Here is a 19,920-nt window from a genome sequence, read left to right on the forward strand (position 1 = left end):
CATTTAAACCCCATACCAGAAAGGTGAGGGACATTCGCCTGAAACAACTCCTCATGGAGTCTGTTCTCCATCCGCCGCAAGATTTGGGCCTGAGCCCCTCGGTGCAGAGCGCTCCTCCACCGGCACCGTCTACAGCACCGCAAAAGGACTCGGCATGCCCTCCTAGGAACCGGCAATCTCCCGGGCCCAGAAGCGCTCCCCCAGGCACCGCTCCCACTCCCCGGCCGCCCGTAAAAAGCAGGCCATGGGAGGACCCCCTCAGAGGTTTGAAGCGGACGCCGCGGCCCCAGCAGGACACGGTGCAGACCATACCCATAAGACTGACAGACCCTCCAGTAGACCTCAGCCCGCAAGGGCCCTCGGTTCCCCGGGCAGCCCCGGATCCCCTGCAGGTGGAGGAGGTCACGCTGCCCTCCACTCTGGACACTTTTGAGGCCGCTAGAGGGCTCATTGAGATGACTGCGCCTGTGTCCCTGGTCTCGGGGACTCCACCAACTCGAGCCCCGGTACCGTCAAGGGGCAAACCGGAAATGTTTGGGCTGTCTGCCCCCAGACCAGCATCACCGCGCCGCTCTGAGTCCCAGCACCATTCTGAGTCCTGGCACCACACGTATGTTACGCACTGGTCTAACTCACAGCTCTGGTCCGACTCGCGGTACTGGTCTTGCAACCCTGATCCTTGGAGCCATTCCCGCTCGAGATGGTTGTCAGCTGATAGGTCATGGTCTCACTCGATGTTTAGGTCATGGTCTGAGACCTCGTGGCACCGCTCAGACGGTCATCATTCCGTGCATCGCTCTCCATAGCGGCACCGCACCTCTCCAAGTTGCCAATTGCAGCACCGCTCTCCGGCACGGCGCAGATCTCCGGCGCGGCACCAGTCGCTCTCTCGACGCCGCTCCCCATCGAGGCGAGGTCCAACTTCTTGGCGCCTGTCAACCTCACAGTACCGCTCTCCACAACGGCACCAGTCACCGCCCAGATCTCGCCATTCCTCGTGGTACCCATCCCGCCCTCGGGGGATGCAGAGCCTTCCTTGGTGCACTCGAGCATCGCCCCTCCTTTGCCATCCCGCTCCCAGTCTCCCTCCCTTAGGTCAGGTAGGGCATCGGGAGCTTCGGACGTACCCCAATCAGGCCCAGGCAGCCTCAGACAGGACACCTCAGTACCCCACTGGCAACCCCACTGGCAGTTCTGGACCCCCTGAGCGTTCCACCAGGCCCAGGGTGTCCCTCCACCGCCACGTTCGGGGTCCCACCTTCCTGAGGCAACTCTCAACCAACTCTCAGCCACCCACCTTCGGACCCCGCACAAACTCTGGAACCAGCCCCACCCCCAGTGGAGGCTACTCCCGGTGCTCAGGTTGTCTGAAAATAGGTATCTCTTTTCACACAGTCAAAAACTGAAATTCACTGCCTGCTTTATCTTTTGCACAGAAGAGAGGACTTTGAATTGCTGCAATATCACTTGCTCCACTAGAGGGGAGCAAAAGCCTACGCTGCAGACCAAAGGCCATGGTTCCCAAAGCTTCCCTGTTCACTTAAACCTGGGACTTTTCCTGTTACAAAGTGCAAAGAAAGAAAAGGAGTACTTGTGGCACCTTAGAGACTAACCAATTTATTTGAGCATAAGCTTTCGTGAGCTACAGCTCACTTCATCGGATGCATACTATGGAAAATACAGAAGATGTTTTTATACACACAAACCATGAAAAAAATGGTATTTATCACTACAAAAGGTTTTCTCTCCCCCCACCCTACTCTCCTGCTGGTAATAGCTTATCTAAAGTGATCTCTCTCCTTACAATGTGTATGATAATCAAGGTGGGCTTAATGGCTTAATGGCCCACCTTGATTATCATACACATTGTAAGGAGAGTGATCACTTTAGATAAGCTATTACCAGCAGGAGAGTAGGGTGGGGGGAGAGAAAACCTTTTGTAGTGATAAACAGCCATTTTTTTCATGGTTTGTGTGTATAAAAACATCTTCTGTATTTTCCACAGTATGCATCCGATGAAGTGAGCTATAGCTCACAAAAGCTTATGCTCAAATAAATTGGTTAGTCTCTAAGGTGCCACAAGTACTCCTTTTTTTTTTTTTTTTTTTTTTTTGCGAATACAGACTAACACGGCTGTTACTCTGAAAAGTGCAAAGAGAGCACTCAACAGGGAGGCGGGATCGGAGCGCAGTATACACTTTCAGCAAACAGGAGGGAAATATCTATTTGGCAGGATATCAGCACTCTTTTGACTCACTAATTTGCACACGCAGAGAGAAGGTGGAAAGAAAAGATCTTTCTTAGAAAGCTGTCCTGCTGTGAAGGGCTTTGATCTTAGGGTTTTCTATAGCACCCATCACCATAGTATCTAAGCTAAAAAACATTTGATTATATGTGTGTTTATTTACAACATGGCAAATAATGTGGAGAGCCTACAGATATTCTTCCCTATATAAGTAAAAAGTCAGAACCTAAAAATGTGAAATATAAACATTTAATATTTCTGCCCCCAGTTTGAGAACCCCTTATTGACAGTACTGTCAGCTGTGAAGAGTGCAAACTGATCTGACAATCTTTGCAAACTATTGCTATAGTTCTATAGAAATCCCATCAACCTCACTGTGGGATCTGATGCAAATATCTTGTTATTCTATCTCTGTGTGTTTCAGGAGAATGAAATGTAATTAGGGGCATTATATTTGTTTTAAAACTGTTTTAACACTCACTAAACTTGAGGAGAGAGAACATAAGAACGGCCATACTGGATCAGACCAAAGGTCCATCTAGGCCAGTATCCTGTCTTCCAACAGTGGCCAATGCCAGATGACCCAGAGGAAATGAACAGAACAGGTAATCAAGTGATCCATCCTCCGTCACCCATTCCCAGCTTCTGGCAAACAGAGGCTAGGGACACCATCCTTGCCCATCCTGGCTAATAGCCATTGATGGACCTGTCCTCCATGAATTTATCTGGTTTTTTTTTAACCCTGTTATGGTCTTGGCCTTCACAATATCCTCTGACAAGGAGTTCCACAGGTTGACTGCGTTGTGTGAAAAAATACTTCCTTTTGTTTGTTTTAAACCTGCAGCCTATTAATTTCATTTGGTGACCCCGAGTTCTTGTGTAATGAGGAGGAGTAAATAACACTTCCTTATTTACTTTTGCCACACCAGTCACGATTTTATAGACCTCTATCATATCCCCCCTTAGTCGTCTTTTTTCCAAGCTGCAAAGCCCCAGTCTTATTAATCTCTCTTCATATGGCAGACACTCCATACCTCTAATCATTTTTGTTGTCCTTTTCTGAACCTTTTCCAATTCCAATATATCTTTTTTGAGCTGGGGCGACCACATCTGCATGCAGTATTCAAGATGTGGGCATACCATGGATTTATATAGAGGCAATATGATATTTTCTGTCTTATTAGCTATCCCTTTCTTAACGATTCCCAACATTGTTTGCTTTTTTGACTGCCACTGCACATTGAGCGGATGTTTTCAGATAATTATCCACAGTGACTCCAAGATTACTTTCTTGAGTGGTGACAGCTAATTTAGACCCCATCATTTTATATGTATAGTTGGGATTATGTTTTCCAATGAGCATTACTTTGCATTTATCAATGTTGAATTTCATCTGCCATTTTGTTGCCCAGTCACCCAGTTTTGAGAGATCCTTTTGTAGCTCTTCGCTGTCCGCCTGGGACTTAACTATCTTGAGTAGTGTTGTATCATCTGCAAATTTTGCCATATCACTGTTTACCCCTTTTTCCAGATCATTTATGAATATGTTGAATAGGACTGGTCCCAGTACAGACACCAGCGGGACACCACTATTTACTTCTCTCCGTTCTGAAAACTGACCATTTATTCCTACCCTTTGTTTCGTGTCTTTTAACCAGTTACCAATCCATGAGAGAACCTTCCCTCTTTATCCCATGACTGCTTATTTTGCTTAATAGCCTTTGGTGAGGGACCTTGTCAAAGGCTTCCTGAAAATCTAAATACACTATACCCACTGGATTCCCCTTGTCTACATGCTTGTTGTCCCCCTCAAAGAATTCTAATATATTGGTGAGGCATGATTTCCCTTTACAAATACCACCTTGACTATTCCCCAACAAATTATGTTCATCTGTGTGTCTGACAATTTTGTTTTTTACTGTTGTTTCAACCAGTTTGCCCGGTACTGAAGTCAGGCTTACTGGCCTGTAATTGCCGGCATCACCTCTGGAGCCCTTTTTAAAAATTGGCATCACATTAGCTATCCTCCAGTCTTTTGGTACAGAACCTGAGATGCCATAAGAAGAGAGACCCCACAGGTGACAGAAATGAAAATCCTCTGTTGATGGGGAAAATTTTCATTAGAATCATAGAAGATTAGGGTTGGAAGAGACCTCAGCAGGTCATCTAGTCCAACCTCCTGCTCAAAGCAGGACCAACACCAACTAAATCATCCCAGCCAGGGTTTTGTCAAGCCGGGCCTTAAAAACCTCTAAGGACGGAGATTCCACCACCTCCCTAGGTAACCCATTCCAGTGCTTCACCACCCTCCTAGTGAAATAGTGTTTCCTAATATCCAACCTAGACCCCCTCCACTGCAACTTGAGACCATTGCCTCTTGTTTTGTCATCTTCCACCACTGAGAACAGCTGCACTCCATCCTCTTTGGAACCCCCCTTCAGGTAGTTGAAGGCGGCTATCAAATCCCCCCTCACTCTTCTCTTCTGCAGACTAAACAAGCCTAGTTCCCTCAGCCTCTCCTCGTAAGTCATGTGTCCCCGCCCCCTGGTCATTTTCTTTGCCCTCCGCTGGACTCTCTCCAATTTGTCCACATCCTTTCTGTGGTGGGGGGCCCAAAACTGGACTCAATACTCCAGATGTGGCCTCACCAGTGCCGAATAGAGGGGAATAATCACTTCCCTCAATCTGCTGGCAGTGCTCCTTCTAATGCAGCCCAATATGCTGTTAGCCTTCTTTGCAACAAGGGCACACTGCTGACTCATATCCAGCTTCTCATCCACTGTAATCGCCAGGCCCTTTTCTGCAGAACTGCTGCTTAGCCAGTCGGTCCCCAGCCTGTAACAGTGCATGGGAGTCTTCCGTCCTAAGTGCAGGACTCTGCACTTGTCCTTGTTGAACCTCATCAGATTTCTTTTGGCCCAATCCTCCAATTTGTCTAGGTCACTCTGGATCCGATCCCTACCCTCCAGCGTATCTACCTCTCCCCCTAGTTTAGTTTCATCTGCGAACTTGCTGAGAGTTCAATCCATCCCATCATCCAGATCATTAATAAAGATGTTGAACGAAACCGGCCTCAGGACCTACCCCTGCGGTACTCCACTTGATACTGACTGCTAGCTAGACATCGAGCCGTTGGTCACTACCCATTGAGCCCGACAATCTAGCCAGTTTTCTATCCACTTCATAGTCCATTCATCCAATCCATAGTTTTTTTAACTTGCTGGCAAAAATACTGTGGGAGACGGTATCCAAAGCTTTACTGAAGTCAAGATATATCACATCCACTGCTTTCCCTATATCCACAGAGCCAGTTATCACATCATAGAAGGCAATCAGGTTGGTCAGGCATGACTTGCCCTTGGTGAATCCATGTTGACTGTTCCTGATCACCTTCCTCTCCTCCAAGTGCTTCAAAATGGTTTCCTTGAGGACCTGCTCCATGATTTTTCCAGGGACTAAGGTGAGGCTGACAGGTCCTTCTTCCCTTTTTAAAAGATGGACACCATATTTGCCATTTTCCAGTCGTCCAGGACCTCCCCCAATCGCCATGAGTTTTCAAAGATAATGGCCAATGGCTCCGCAATCACATCAGCCAATTTCCTCAGCACCCTCGGATGCATCATTCCCTTACCTTTCAGTCTGCTCCTCTAAACATGGACTCTCTCTCCTCCCTTTCCCACGACTTTTAACAAGCAATTTGGGATTGAGGCACAGTGAGTTTCACACTGGCCTAGCAAGTTTTCACCTATGACATCACCCGTTTAGGTCCTCCATTTTCTTCCTAATTTTGTCTCTACCTTCCAGCCTAGCCAAACCTGTGTCACATTCCTGCTTGTTGCCAGGTAATGATGGCAGTAGGTGTATAAACTCTTTTCCCATTGGGTTGAGTGTGTGGACTCTTTTAGCTAGTGTGGGAGAGGAACATCCTACAGTGACTCCTGAACTTGGATCTCTGGCTTCACAACGCTTAATGTCACCACTCTAGACCGTGCAGTGCGTATATCCAGTTATGTTTGTTTTGGTCTTCCCTGATATAATAGGGGTAATGTATCCCTTTTCTTACTTGCATCATCAGTACGAAATGCTTTGCCATTCACAGGGACCTGAAATAGTGTCAGTGCATCTCAATTAATTTCTTGGGGTGAGAGAGGTTGTTTTTTGGTTTTTTGGTTTTTTTACAGTGCACACCCTATTAAAATCACATTACACAATAAAAAGTGCATAACTGTTATTTACCAAAGCTGTTCCTCTCACAGTGACTCATTAAAGAAGGTGTCTTTGTGTCATGAGACAAAGGTTCCATATAAATGTAATAATGGAATAGAGCTATTCCCATCACAGAGCAGCTTTCTGGTCCATTTCTACTTTAGCCTGCGTGCCATAGAGTCTTAATTGGCTTTTACCTAGCCTGGGCCTTAAGCATAAGCAAAGCAACTTTTGGACTAACCCTTATTCCTGTCTAGCAGTGGGGAAACAATTCGCTGTGAGTTTCCAGCAGAGGGGAGGCAAATTATGGCCTCATTAGCCCCTTCCAAGAGTTTGTGCCCAAGTTTTGAATGGCCTCTTGCACATCCACAAGTTGGCCCTGATTATATCTTTGTCATTCTTCATCCAGACATGCATTACTGTATTTTTTGGTTTGGCTTGGAGCACTGAAAATGTTTGTGAGGTGGGTCTGTCAATCAGTTTCCTGATGAATGGGAATCATCAAGAGAGGGATAGATAATAAGACAGAAAATATCATATTGCCTCTATATAAATCCATGGTACGCCCACATCTTGAATACCTCATGCAGATGTGGTCACCCCATCTCAAAAAAGATATATTGGAATTGGAAAATGTTCAGAAAAGGGCAACAAAAATTATTAAGGGTATAGAACCGCTTCTGTATGAGGAGAGATTAATAAGACTGGGACTTTTCAGCTTGGAAAAGAGGCAACTAAGGCGGGATGTGATAGAGGTCTATAAAATCATGAGTGGTATAGAGAAAGTAAATAAGGAAGTGTTATTTGCTCCTTCTCATAATATAAGAACAAGGGGCCACCAAATGAAATTAAAAGGTAGTAGGTTTAAAACAAACACGAGAAAGTATTTTTTACGCAATGCACTGTCAACCTCTGGAACTCCTTGCCAGAGGGTGTTGTGATGGCAAATACTATAACAGCTTTCAAAAGGGAGCTAGATAGATTAATGGAAGATAGGTCCATCCATGGCTATTAGCCAGGATGGGCAGGAATGGTGTCCCTGGCCTTTGTTTGCCAGAAGCTGGGATTCGGTGACAGGGCATGGATCACTTGATGATAACCTGTCTGTTCATTCCCTTTGGGGCACCTGCCATTGGCCACTGTCAGAAGACAGGATACTGGGCTTGATGGATCTTTGGTCTGACCCAGTATGGCTGTTCTTATGTGCTTATGAATTCTTCTACACGGTATCCTGCTGTGGGTCTGTGGCTTAAATGGGATGCCTAGGTGAAATATTGTTGAACAGGGATATATTGGGTTGTTGAAAACAATAGTCATCTGTGTTTCATGTTTGCCATCCCTATGCTCTTTTAAATGGAATTCTAACCTTTTTTAGGTGTTGTAAATAGCCTAGTTTGCAGTCCCATGTTTTGTATCAATGTTGTAACTTAACTTGGCAAGGGTGTGAAGGTACCACTCTTTCAAGCACTCTTGCAGAATATAGCTATACTATATTCAGGAGATCCTTTAACCATCTTCATTCTCCTCTATTAAATCCCCATCCTCTTCCATGTATAGTTCATTGCTACATTGTGGCATCAGATTCCATGGCTGCTACTGTCTGTCCTCTCTTGTGACACTGCATTTAGACTAGCCACGAGAAGGGTCCCTAATGGCACTGCATCCTACTACCTGACCCTTACTAGAGACTTATGCCAAACTTCTGAAAGTTGGATGACTGAAGTTGGGCACCTGATGTTGGGCAGATTGTTTTCTCAGGTGATGAATAGTCACATCTCCTGCTTAAGCCAGGAGGAGGTGCAGATACTCAGCACTTCTGAAAATCAGGCCATGTAATGAAGGTATCTAAATATGTTTTTAGTGCCTAACTTGCAGCCCTGAAGTTTCACAGTTTTCCCTTGAACATACACCTATTCTTTATCAACATTGATTGGGGAAGCCTGAAGTTGGTGAGCTCTACATGCAGTCACATGCTGTATTAACTGCAAGACCAAGAGGCAGATTTTAAGTCAGACTTGTTCTCCACAACTGTTGTCCTTTGTTCCCAGCTCCATTCATACTTTGAAGGTGCCACTGATCTAGCAAGAAGCAGTGATGATGTATCCTAACATCTGTGAGATGCTTTTCCATAAACTCTCCCACATTCTACACAGTTGACAGAGACCTCTTAAGCAGATCTCTGAGTCAAAAGTTCCTGATTCTTTCCTCCTTCTCAACAGAGACCCCCCAGCTAAACCCTGTGATTGAGCCTCTGTCCTGGATGCTGGGCACCTGGCTGTCAGACCCACCGGGAGATGGTGACTTCCCTACAATGAAGCCCTTTCAGTACCTGGAAGAGGTGCGCATCTCTCACGTGGGGCAGCCCATGCTGAACTTTTCGTAAGTCTAAAACTTAGTTTGTCATGGCAGTGCCTTTGGATTGAGTGTGCGTAAACCCCAACAGGTTTACTGGCTGCACATAAAAAAAAAAAGTGGTATAGTAAAAATTATTCACCTGTCAGAAGAGAGGATGTGATTGGATCTGACTGGGTGGCCTGATTTTTACAGGTGCTGAGCAGTAACAGCTCCATTGCAACATGTGCCCGGGTTACACACCTAAATCTGGCAACTGCTGTTCTTGATTAAACATTCATCTGCATTTCTGTTCACTTAAATGTTTACAAATCACTACACACCTCAATGGGAATGCAGAAAGAAGTGGGCAGGCCGGGGAGCGTGATGATAATTTTAAGTGTGCACATACTAGTGACCTGTTGCCAAAGGACCACAAGCAGTTAATAGAGCACATCCATGTGGTCCACAAAGTGCAAAGTTTTGAGAGCCACACAGCAGAGGACTTGGGAGGTTGGGCAAGAGAGATTCCATGAGAGAGATTCCATGAGGTTCCATGAGAGAGATTTATTTGAGTGGTCCAAAGAATCATCATATTTTGAATATCAGTAGGTTTTTAACTTTCTGGACACTTAAACCTGGTGTGTGTGTGTGTACGTGTATGTATATCGCCACAAATTTACACTGGCCTAAGGCACGAGACAGACAATATTCTTAATGCTGAGCTAGGCACTTTAATATGATTATCCCTAGAGCTACTCTCTCTGCTTCACTGTAGAGCTTGTGCCTAGACCCAGACCCTTTCTGCTATAAATTTAAACAAACAGTCCATGTGTTCTCACACAAGCAACTGTGAAGAGGCTGCTAAATCTGTCCATTTAAATCTTGGCAATCTGTCTATATTGTAGATAATGAAAAAAAATAGAGTGATTAAATGAAGTGTTTAGTAGGGCATATAGGGTAAAGAGCTAATTATTTAGCCATTTTGGACATGTAGGTTTAAGAAATTGTGTGCAAGAAAAAAAGAGATTTGGAGGAAGATAGATCTTTTAGCTAACATTTTAGTATTCATGTTAGTAAAAATAAGCTTTTTGCCTGCTACTCAGTTTTGCCTGCAACTCAGATTACAAAGGTTATTGCTCTGAATGCAGGAGAAAGGAATAATTACAAGTTCTTAACGTAGTGCAAAAGACGACACACACCTAGACTACATACAGTTGTTATAGTAATATAAATAGGTTGGTTGGGGTATTGTTTTTTTTAACTGATGATATTATACTGGTATAACCCCTAGTGTGGATGCAGTTATACTGTGTCAAGATGCCCCTTACATGTATTGCTTTATTGCCCTTCACATACAGGAATAAGCTATACCAGTAGAAGCACATTCATACCAGTATAACTGCATTCCACTAGGAGAATTGTACCTCTTTAACTATACTGGTATAGTTAAAGCAGTACAACTTTTCTGTCTAGATAAGGCCAAACAGGAGAGATAACGTGTTCATAAACAAAGGAGATTATTGATCAGAGTGCAACTGCAAACACACAAAACTTTCCTTGTTTGTGTGCCTAGCTCTGCACACAATTCCTTATTTCTCATTACATTAAGAGTACTTAGATCATGTTAAGATATGTTGATAGTCTATTTCTTGGGCACCCCAGGCTGTATGTCTGTCATGAAATGATCTTGCATGCTTACTTATACCTTATTACACATGTAAAATGTGTTCTTTGAATATTTCACATTGACCGTTTTTTGTGATTAGTAGCTGTTGTGACAGTCTCTAGTGTGTAACTCTGCTGAGTGTTCATGGGTACGTTTTGTGCTTATGCTGTTAACGTTTGGACTTCAACTAATGAAATGGAGCACTTTACAGGCCCTGGCGATAGTTTAGTTTTGAGAGGGGGGTAAGATTTCTGTGACCTAGTACGGTCTAAGCATTCCATAGGTTTGTGGTAAGTGTGCATGTCAGAGTTGGGGAGGAGTACTACTGAGATGTGTCTGTAGATGACAGCCAGAGTAGGGAATTCCTGGAGCAGAATTAGCAACAGCTCAGAGGAAGCCCCACCACCCCCTTTCATTTATGCAAATGAGGGGTTGGAAGTGCCATCTAGTGACATGGGAAATAAGAAAGAAGCAGAAAAAGTATGCTCTGCTAGTCTGACAGTATTTAATTAATAATCAAAAGTGCAGGCAGACTCAGTGGTGCAGCTGCACTAATGCAATTTATTGTTGCACACAAGACCCAGAGTAGAGCTGACCAGAATACATAATTGCAGGGGCTGATGGAGACCACATGTGTCTCCAAGTTGGTGTATTTGTACTTTGTGGAGAAGAGCAATGACTTAATGGCTCTTGCAGACTGATATTTGGAGGAGGCGACAAGCCAGCCAGCCTTGCAAACTGGAAGATAGATGATATAAGATCAGACATTTAATTGAGTAAGGAGGAGTATATAGGTGGCCCCCAATCAATGAAAGGGTGGAATTCCCAAAGATCCCTCTCAGCAAGTCCTTGTATTGAGACAGATGAGCTGTGGAAAATTCCAAGCATTAGTATGAAAAGCAAAGTATCTCTGTAAATGTTAGCTAGGCATAACATGATGTATCTTATACAGGTTTAGAACTTCCAGTGCTGAAATGCTGCTTTACTGCTGTGTCAAGCACTGGTGCATCCATAGTGTGGAGATGTTTTTTGTATTCTTCTATTCATAATGTAGGTACAGCTGGTGACCATTCCATTGAATAAAGTATCATTCTCTCGGTGATGAGACTGGGCTGAACACCTTGCATTTTGCTACTCTTCCATAGCAGAAATATGGTAGTTTTAGCATCCTGATTTCCCAACAGGTTTAATGCTTTCCATCCAGACACAAGGAAGCCAATGCACAGAGAATGTGGATTCATCCGCCTCAAACCTGACACTAACAAGGTGGCCTTCATCAGTGCCCAGAACACAGGTACTGGCCCGATACCCTACCAATTTGCACTATTGCTTTACATTTGGGTTCTGTGGGGGAGGGAAGAAGGACCAGCAGTCTCCTACATCTATGCTTCAGAACATTATTGGGCCTGTGTGAGGTTTTCATATAATCTGTTTTAATTGATAATCCGGCACCAGGAAGCAGTACTTCTACCTCTGGTATGAATGAGCTCCTGCACTGTGAAACCTGTTGAGAGTGACAAGTTGCCAGTGATTCATGTAGTGCTTTGGGAGAAGAACTAGGCCCCCAGCTTTCTCCAAGAGCATCAGAGGACTCTAAACCAGGATACCACTCGAGTCCTATGCTAGGTTAGGGAGTGTACTCGTTTTGAATAGAACAATAAGTTGGATGGGGATGAAGCTCCCCAAAATACCTTCCAATTTTCAAGCACAGCTTTATAAACAAAAGATGACTAATAAAACTGAAAATCAAATACAGGTCTGGAGCCTTGAAGATAGCAGAAGGCAAACAGCCTGCCAAGTTAAATGTAAGCTGTAACATTTCCATTCCCTTGATGGTGTCCTTCTCTCATCTATTACTCCCTACTTGAAACACAAGTGTTCTGGAAACTGTAGATCCCACTCTGGGTGTAGGAAGGCTCACATCATGGTTCACAATTTCCTGTGTTGAGGATGCAACTCTTCCTATTACAGCTGTCATGTTATTTGGCTAATTGCCAGGTGACTCCTTAGAGACTTTGGCAGGTCACATTTCTTTTTAAAAAGTTCTTGTGTTAACAACGCTCCAGGGGTCCACCTCATAGGGGTGCATCACAGAACTCAGAGCCCACTGTGGCTTTAAGCTACCTTTGCACCCTCTGTATCCTGGGCTGCTCAGGTGCCCCTAGCATAATTTAGACAGTCCTAATTTACAGTGGCCTTCCCAGGCTACTTAAAGGGGACAGAGCTGGGGTGAGAACCTCACCCAAATTATTAGAAGTGAAAGAATTTTAAAATCCAGTCAACTTCTCAAATTGCATCTAAAACTACCTAGCAGTCTGCCTTTGAGCACTCTGCTAGCTCTCTACTGAACTGCACTTTCATGCTATTGATTCCACTGCTAGTAATGGCGTGGCATATCCTGGCAGGTGACAATATCATGTAGGCAGGGAGCACTAGATTTGCCAGTTTGTCTTTCAAATTGTTAACTAAGCTGTTTGCACTGGTAGATGCCAACAGGGAGAGCTGTGTACACTTATACAGATCTACATGTGTGGTTGCACTATAGTTAGCCTTTTGTAGCTTATAATGATGTTAATAATATCCCTTCTCGCTCCAGGTCTTGTGGAGGTGGAGGAAGGGGAAGTGAACGGACAGGAGCTGTCTATAGCTTCTCACTCTATAGCCAGGATCTCCTTTGCTAAGAAGCCCCATGTGGAGCAGGTGAGTGTCCTGGGGTATGACACAACCACTCAGTTAGCTGTGATGAATACCTGCCCAACATCGCATCACCCCAGAGACTGCCAGTTAAGGAGATACGTTGAAAAACATCCTTTTAATGAAAACAAAAAAACTCCACACACAAACTTTAGGATGTTCACAGAAATACTTCAGTCTCTTTCCTCTCTCATTTCCTCTGTAGTCTTCAGAGGGTATTTATTTTTTCCCATCCCTTTTAGGAATCCTTAAGGGGGACATTATCCCTAAACATCTCTTCAGGATACTTTCATGGTCCTGATTCTCATTTACACGAAGGCCCCTTTACACCTTTCTATTGCTCTGGAAGTGTAAAGGGGCCTTGGGGTAAATGAGAATCAGGCCCTGTATATTTGGGAATAAGAGAGAACCTATTACAAAGAACCCAAACTAACCTGAAGGGTGCTATAATGTTTAATCCAGTTGATAGTTGTGACGTGTGTTGAGATATTTGGAGGGAAGATGTTATAGAAATGCTAAGAGAACGAGGAGTACTTGTGGCACCTTAGAGACTAACAAATTTATTTGAGCATAAGCTTTCGTGGGCTAAAACCCACTTCATCAGATGCATGCAGTGGAAAATACAGTAGGAAGATATATATATACACAGAGAACATGAAAAAATGAGTGTTGCCATACCCACTATAACGATCACTCTGAAAGCAATGCTAAGTTAATGATTTATTACATGCAGTGCCAGTGAAGCATAGACTCTTCTGTAGCAGTGGCTGGCATTTGGGTGGTATACACAGCACCCCAGTAAGGCAGAGGAACTTCTGCCACTGGGGCATATCCCTACTGTGAGAAAAACGGCCCTGGAATCTTTGATCTCCATGCAGAGCAGACAGGGTCTATTTTTAAACTCTTATCTAAGAGACCCCAGCATCATAAAATGCATGGTAGTCAATGTATCTGCCTTGGAACTGTAAGAGCTGAGTGGACCTAGAATTAGTTTTTTTTATTGCTGGTATCCTACAACCATTGTGATGTGAGGGTACACAAATGAGATATATTGGCACCAGATTTCCTTAGACTTCTCTACAGAGTGCCAGTGCAGCTCTACTAAACACCCTAAGTGCCTTGTTTGTGATCCACAACTTTTCATTTTAGGTTCTGCTCTCTTTCATTTGAGCTTTAGGGTTCCAATCCTCTGTAGGCTCTTCCCTTCACTGCTCCTCAAATAAGGCTGTGAAACTTTAATTTACTTTGAATTAATAAATTTTGGTACTGGGATGGGCCAAATTATGTATGTGGACAAACAAACAACTTTCATGTGGGACAACTGGAAGTTGTGGAAGTCCCTGAATGAGCCCTGGTTCTGTATTTATGAAATTTTCCAATGGGCTTCGGATCATGCCCATCGTGTGTCAATAGGATTCTCTCTCGACTTCAATGGGCTTTGGATCAGAGACATACACACAAACAACATAAATAGAACACTAGCTACATTTAAAAACAAAATCCAACATTTTCCGAAGGACCCTTGCATCTAATGAACCTAGATCAGGGTTGTGCCACCTGGAACTGGGGTACCACTGAGCCTGACCCACCAGCCTGGGCTACCTTTACATTGTACTGCTATGACAGGCCCTTAAGCCCACATCAGCACACATGCAGGTAGGAACACACCCAACTGCAGCTACATACAGATGCTGAGATCAGCTCTGCATGGGAAGGCTTCGGCTAAGGAACTGCCCAGCTACTCAAGTGCACACCACCCTCTGGAGGGTAAACCCAAAATTGTACCATCTTGCGCTGCGCAAGCTCATGAAATTCGCCCCCTCCCTCAATGTGGAGAGGAATATACACAGCTTTCTGCCTCAAGGTATGACTCCCATACACAATGGTTTTGGACAAAGCAAAAATAAATGTATTAACTACAAAAGATAGATTAAGTGATTATAAGGGATAATAAACAGATCAAAGCAGGTTACCTGGCAAATAAACAAAAATGCAATATAAGCTTAATATACTAAAAAGATTGGATATAAGTAGCAAATTCTCACCCTAAAGGATGATTTAAGCCAGCTGCATGTTCTTAAGGGGCAAGCTGCACTTGCTTGCAGCTTAAAAACCCCAGGTATTCCTTTCACAAGCTAGAAACCCCCCTAGCCTGAGTCCAGCACTCCCTCCCTCCCTCCCCCAGTTCAGTCCTTGTTCCTCAGGTGTTTCCAAGAGTCTTCTTTGGGTGGGGAGTCAGTGAAGAACCACAATGATGTTACTCCCCTTCCTTAAAAAGCTTTTGCATACTCTGGGAACCCTTTGTCTCCAAGCTTGGTTCCCACACTTTTCAGTGGAAAAACACTGGTATTCCAAGATGGAGTCCAGTACCAGGTGATCTGGTCACATGCCCCCATAGTGTCATAACAGCCATGTTGTAGTGTCCTCAGGAAGGCTTCCCAGAAAGGCTCCGGGGTGGGAGATTAGCTTCTTCTAGGACCTATTGTTCTCCCTAATGGTCCATTGACTTGCATTTCCAGCCAGCCATCTAGACTGATAGTCTTTTGCCTAGTGGGTGTTTCCCAGGTGTAAACGCATTTTTAATAGATACATAGACAATATTCCTAACTTCAGATACCAAAATGATACATGCATACAAATGGGATCATTATATTCAGTAAATCATAACCTTTTTCAATGATATCTCACATGACCTATCTTGTATAAAATACATCATAGTTATGCCATAATCATATCATAATATCTCTATGAAGAATATGGGATGCAGTATCACATGGGTTTCCTCAAACTTTTCACCATGTGGACCACATTTTAGTTGAGAGATTGTGTGACTGAACGAGGGGGGGTGAAGATATTGCCTGCTTCCTTTCCCTCGTGCACATTATACATTACTAGTGCAATGAGGAGACTGAATGCCTGTAGAAACATCTGGGAAAGAGGAAGAAGAAAAACCAGCGTCATATGACTGGTTAGCTCCCTGCATCTTATAGTTTGGGAACCACTGTCCTAAATGTTCCTTGGCTCTTCAGGGCCATCTTTGGTGCTCCCACCAAATCGGGGCCAGAGACAATAAAATATGTTTAATACAAATAGTTTTTCTAGATGAAGGCATTATGTTACTTGGGGAAATGTTTTTTTAGGGAAACTCTGGCTCCAAAATGAATGTAAGGTCCTGCCTATGCTTGAAACGCTGTTGAGGAACAGTTACTATGCAGTTATAATCACCAGAAAGTTAAAGCGTCGATCCATTTTGTAGGATCTGTGCAATCTACTTATATTTTAAGGATCATACTTAAGACACGTTGTTAAGGCCGATTCCCCACTCTGGCACTTTGAGTGTAGAAGGTGGGGACCCGCAAGGATTTTAAAAATTAATACTGGTCACTCCAGGCTTGTATTAAACTCCCAAGGTTACAGCCTTTTTCTGACCTTGGATGGGTAGATGCTCCCACTACCCAAGTGCAAAAACCCCTTTGAGAACCCAGGAAGGCACACTTGGGAATTTCTTCCTGTGGGGTACCCTTAAGCCCTTTCACCCTGAGAAAGAAAACAAAGGAAATTAGCTGTTGCCACCAGCTAATTAAACAGCATGTGCACCAACCTTTTAGGACACAAAATTCAATCCTGTTCTTAAAAAAGGTAAATTTTATTAAAAACAAAAAGAAAGAAATACATGTGAAAACTCAGCCTATTGCTAGATTTAAAAAACCCACTTACAAAAATTAAGCATCAAGAATAACCTTTCTGAGGTCCAGCTTAAAGGTTACAAGCAAAACAAAAGCATTTGGGGTTAGCACAGAGAAGTCCACAAGCCATAAAGAAATAAAAATATATAAACCTAATTGCATCTTCCTAGACATTTTCTGATCTACTTACATATCTGGGGGTTTCAAATGAGTAGTTTTTAGGTATGATTTAGATGATTTTTCATACCTGGCCCCAAGCTTCTTTCAGTATAGTTTCAGCCCTGTCTTTGCATTTCCCGGAGAACAACAGACAGACAGACAAAGGGAAAGTTTTTTTCCCAATTTTAAAAATACTTCTTCAGTATAGAGCCCAAGCTCTGTTAGGGTCTGTCTTCACTGCCGAGTTCCCCAGACTCTTACTTCAATGTTGGCCCTAACCCCCTTCCCATCTACACATACAACCCTTTCATTCAACTTTAGTGGTGCTTTCACTCCGCTAGCTGGCCTGGTGGGGTGGGGAGGGGTATGGGTTAGAGTGCAGGTTCAACTTGGCCTAGTAATCCACCACTTTGCAGTGCAGACACAAGCTAAATTACTTGAGCCCTCTTAGTTCTCCAGTGCTTTCCTTCTGAGTGTCCGGGGGAAACTGTGAGAAAGGCAAGTTCTCCCACAATTCACTGGGAAAGAATCATAGAGCAGCTTAGCTCACTGCAGCACAAAGAACCAAGAGATATGCCCCCAGAAGTCCTAGCCACAGCACCAGTGAGGACCCAGTAACGGGGGTCTAGCTTTGCAGTGTGGCTGCTCACAACCAGGCTTGGCTAACCTGAGTTTGGATCATTGGTATAACAGTGCAGAGAAGATATACCCAAAGCATGAGAGCAGAGCAGAAACTGACTAGGGAACAAAGCCCAAACCACTGAGATCTTGTATGTCATAGGCCAGGCACTACGGCAAGGAGGCTTGGAACTGCCAGAATGTTAGCTGGCCTTGCTGTGTGAGGAAGCAGGAGATATGGTACTGTGACTTGGGCTTCGCTGTGAGGAAACTCCCTGCCAGAGCCCTAGAGCTGGAGTTAATAGGACACTGCTGTGAGGAAGCCTACACTGCTGGAGTTAGTGCTGGCATATTGAGGGCACAGCATGAGTCCTAACTGCTGTTTGTGAAGTCGCAGTTGCAGAGTAACAGCAAGAAGCAAACCTAAAAACTGTCCCCCCCAAAAAGTAAAAAGGTACCAATCCAGTCTTGCATGTATTTTACCGAGAGATATTGAATATTAAAGTTTAATTACTTCAGTATCTAAAATGTTTGAGATTGGATGTAGCTTAGGGTGACCAGATGTCCCGATTTTATAGAGACAATCCCAATATTTGGGACTTTATTTTATATAGGCGCCTATTACCCACCACCCCCGTCCCAATTTTTCACTCTTGCTGTCTGGTCACTCTAATGTAGATAGAGAAAAATGGTGTTAAGTACTGATAATACTCGCTGACCTCCTCTGACTACAGAAAACACAGTGCTATTTTATTCTGGACTTTAAGGCTCAAACCTGCAGCCTGGCTTTAACTGATCTCACTTTAGTGCCAGCATAAAGATTGCACTGGCAAATAACTGTGGGCCAAAATTTGCACAGACACAGTCTGGGTCCTAAGTGTGTGTGGTCTGATTTGCATACACAAAATTGTACCCATAATTGTTTGGGCCTGCAAAAATGGAGACCAATGTCTGAAAGACTGGCCTTGGCTATCACGTCAAATTAAAAGGGTTAGAGGAGTTTTTAAAACTAAGGGCTGGGAGAAAGCTGACAGGTTTGGAGGAGCACACAGTTCAGACAGACACATCCCTTAGGGGATGATTTATTAAAGGGGATACTGAATAGCCTAGTAAAGAGGAGAGGATAGAAGTTGATAAAGTACAGGTAGGAGCAGACGAGAGAGAGTCAAATGAAAGAGTCCCATTCAATGACATCACATGAAGGCAGACAAACTAAATATTGACAGATTTTATAAGTGCTTGTATACAAATGAGCAAAGTCTAAATACTAAGATGGGTGAATTTGAGTGCTTGGTATTGTGACAGGGTTGGGGCCAGATGGCTACAGGAGAGTAATAGAAGGCAGATATATTAGCCCCAGGTTAAGTAGGTCCCTTTTCCCTGGGTAAGGTAACAGGGAAGATTCCAGAACAATCAGGAACCTTCTGGAAACAATTAAGACAGACAAGCTGATTAGAACACCTGCAGCCAATCAAGAAGCTATTAGAATCAATTAAGGCAGGCTAATCAGGGCACCTGGGTTTAAAAAGGAGCTCACTTCAGTTTGTGGTGCGCATGTGAGGGGCTGGGAGCAAGAGGCACTAGGAGCTCAGAGTGAGAACGCGGACTGTTGGAGGACAAGCATTATCAGACACCAGGAGGAAGGTCCTATGGTGAGAATAAAGAAGGTGTTGGGAGGAGGCCATGGGGAAGTAGCCCAGGGAGTTGTAGCTGTCGCACAGCTGTTTCAGGAGGCTCTCTAGACAGCTGCATTCCACAGGGCTCTGGGCTGGAACCCAGAGTAGAGGGCGGGCCCGGGTTCCCCCCAAACCTCCCAACTCCTGGTCAGACACAGGAGGAGTCGACCTGGACTGTGGGTTCAGAAAAACGGCCAAGCTGAGGGCTGCCGTGAAGGTGAGCAAATCTGCCAATAAGCGCCAGAGCCACCAAGGTAGAGGAGGAACTTTGTCACAGTATTAAATGAGAATATTGAGAATAGTAGGCTTCACAGAAACTTGGAACAATGATAAGCAATGGGACACGGTAATACCAGGATACTCTGTCATTTCTATATATTTTGTAAGTCATGCTGTCAGGGGAGTATGAAAGAGAGCAGAGACAAGCATAGTAATCTTAAATGAATCAAACAGTACCATAGAAACTCTATGGTTAGAAATTCCATGCTATAAGAGTATAGCAGTAGAAATATACTACTGACCACCTGTCCAAGATGGTGACCATGACTGGGAAAAGCTCAGGCTGACTAGAGAGGGTACAAAAAAAGAAAACCCAACAACAATTTCTAGAAACTATTAATGACTGCTTCATGGATC

The 19,920-nt window shown here is 44.1% G+C and overlaps 1 protein-coding gene across 5 annotated transcripts in view; it reads left to right on the forward strand.

The window, feature by feature from the left end:
- The window catches only part of THAP4 (THAP domain containing 4), a 79,433-nt gene that overhangs the window by 14,902 nt on the left and 44,611 nt on the right, over window positions 1–19,920 (forward strand). For all 5 annotated transcript variants that reach the window (XR_006283772.1, XM_043522451.1, XM_037908070.2 and 2 more), the window contains exons 3-5: window positions 8,671–8,830; window positions 11,636–11,745; window positions 13,048–13,151. Coding sequence is in view for 4 of the 5 variants with exons in the window: in XM_043522451.1 (XP_043378386.1) it covers window positions 8,671–8,830; window positions 11,636–11,745; window positions 13,048–13,151 (374 nt within the window). In the remaining variant the exon portion in view is untranslated. The remainder of the gene's footprint in view (window positions 1–8,670; window positions 8,831–11,635; window positions 11,746–13,047; window positions 13,152–19,920) is intronic.

This window comes from Chelonia mydas, chromosome 9, assembly GCF_015237465.2.
Source record: "Chelonia mydas isolate rCheMyd1 chromosome 9, rCheMyd1.pri.v2, whole genome shotgun sequence".
In the NCBI taxonomy this organism is placed as follows: Eukaryota; Metazoa; Chordata; order Testudines; family Cheloniidae; genus Chelonia; species Chelonia mydas.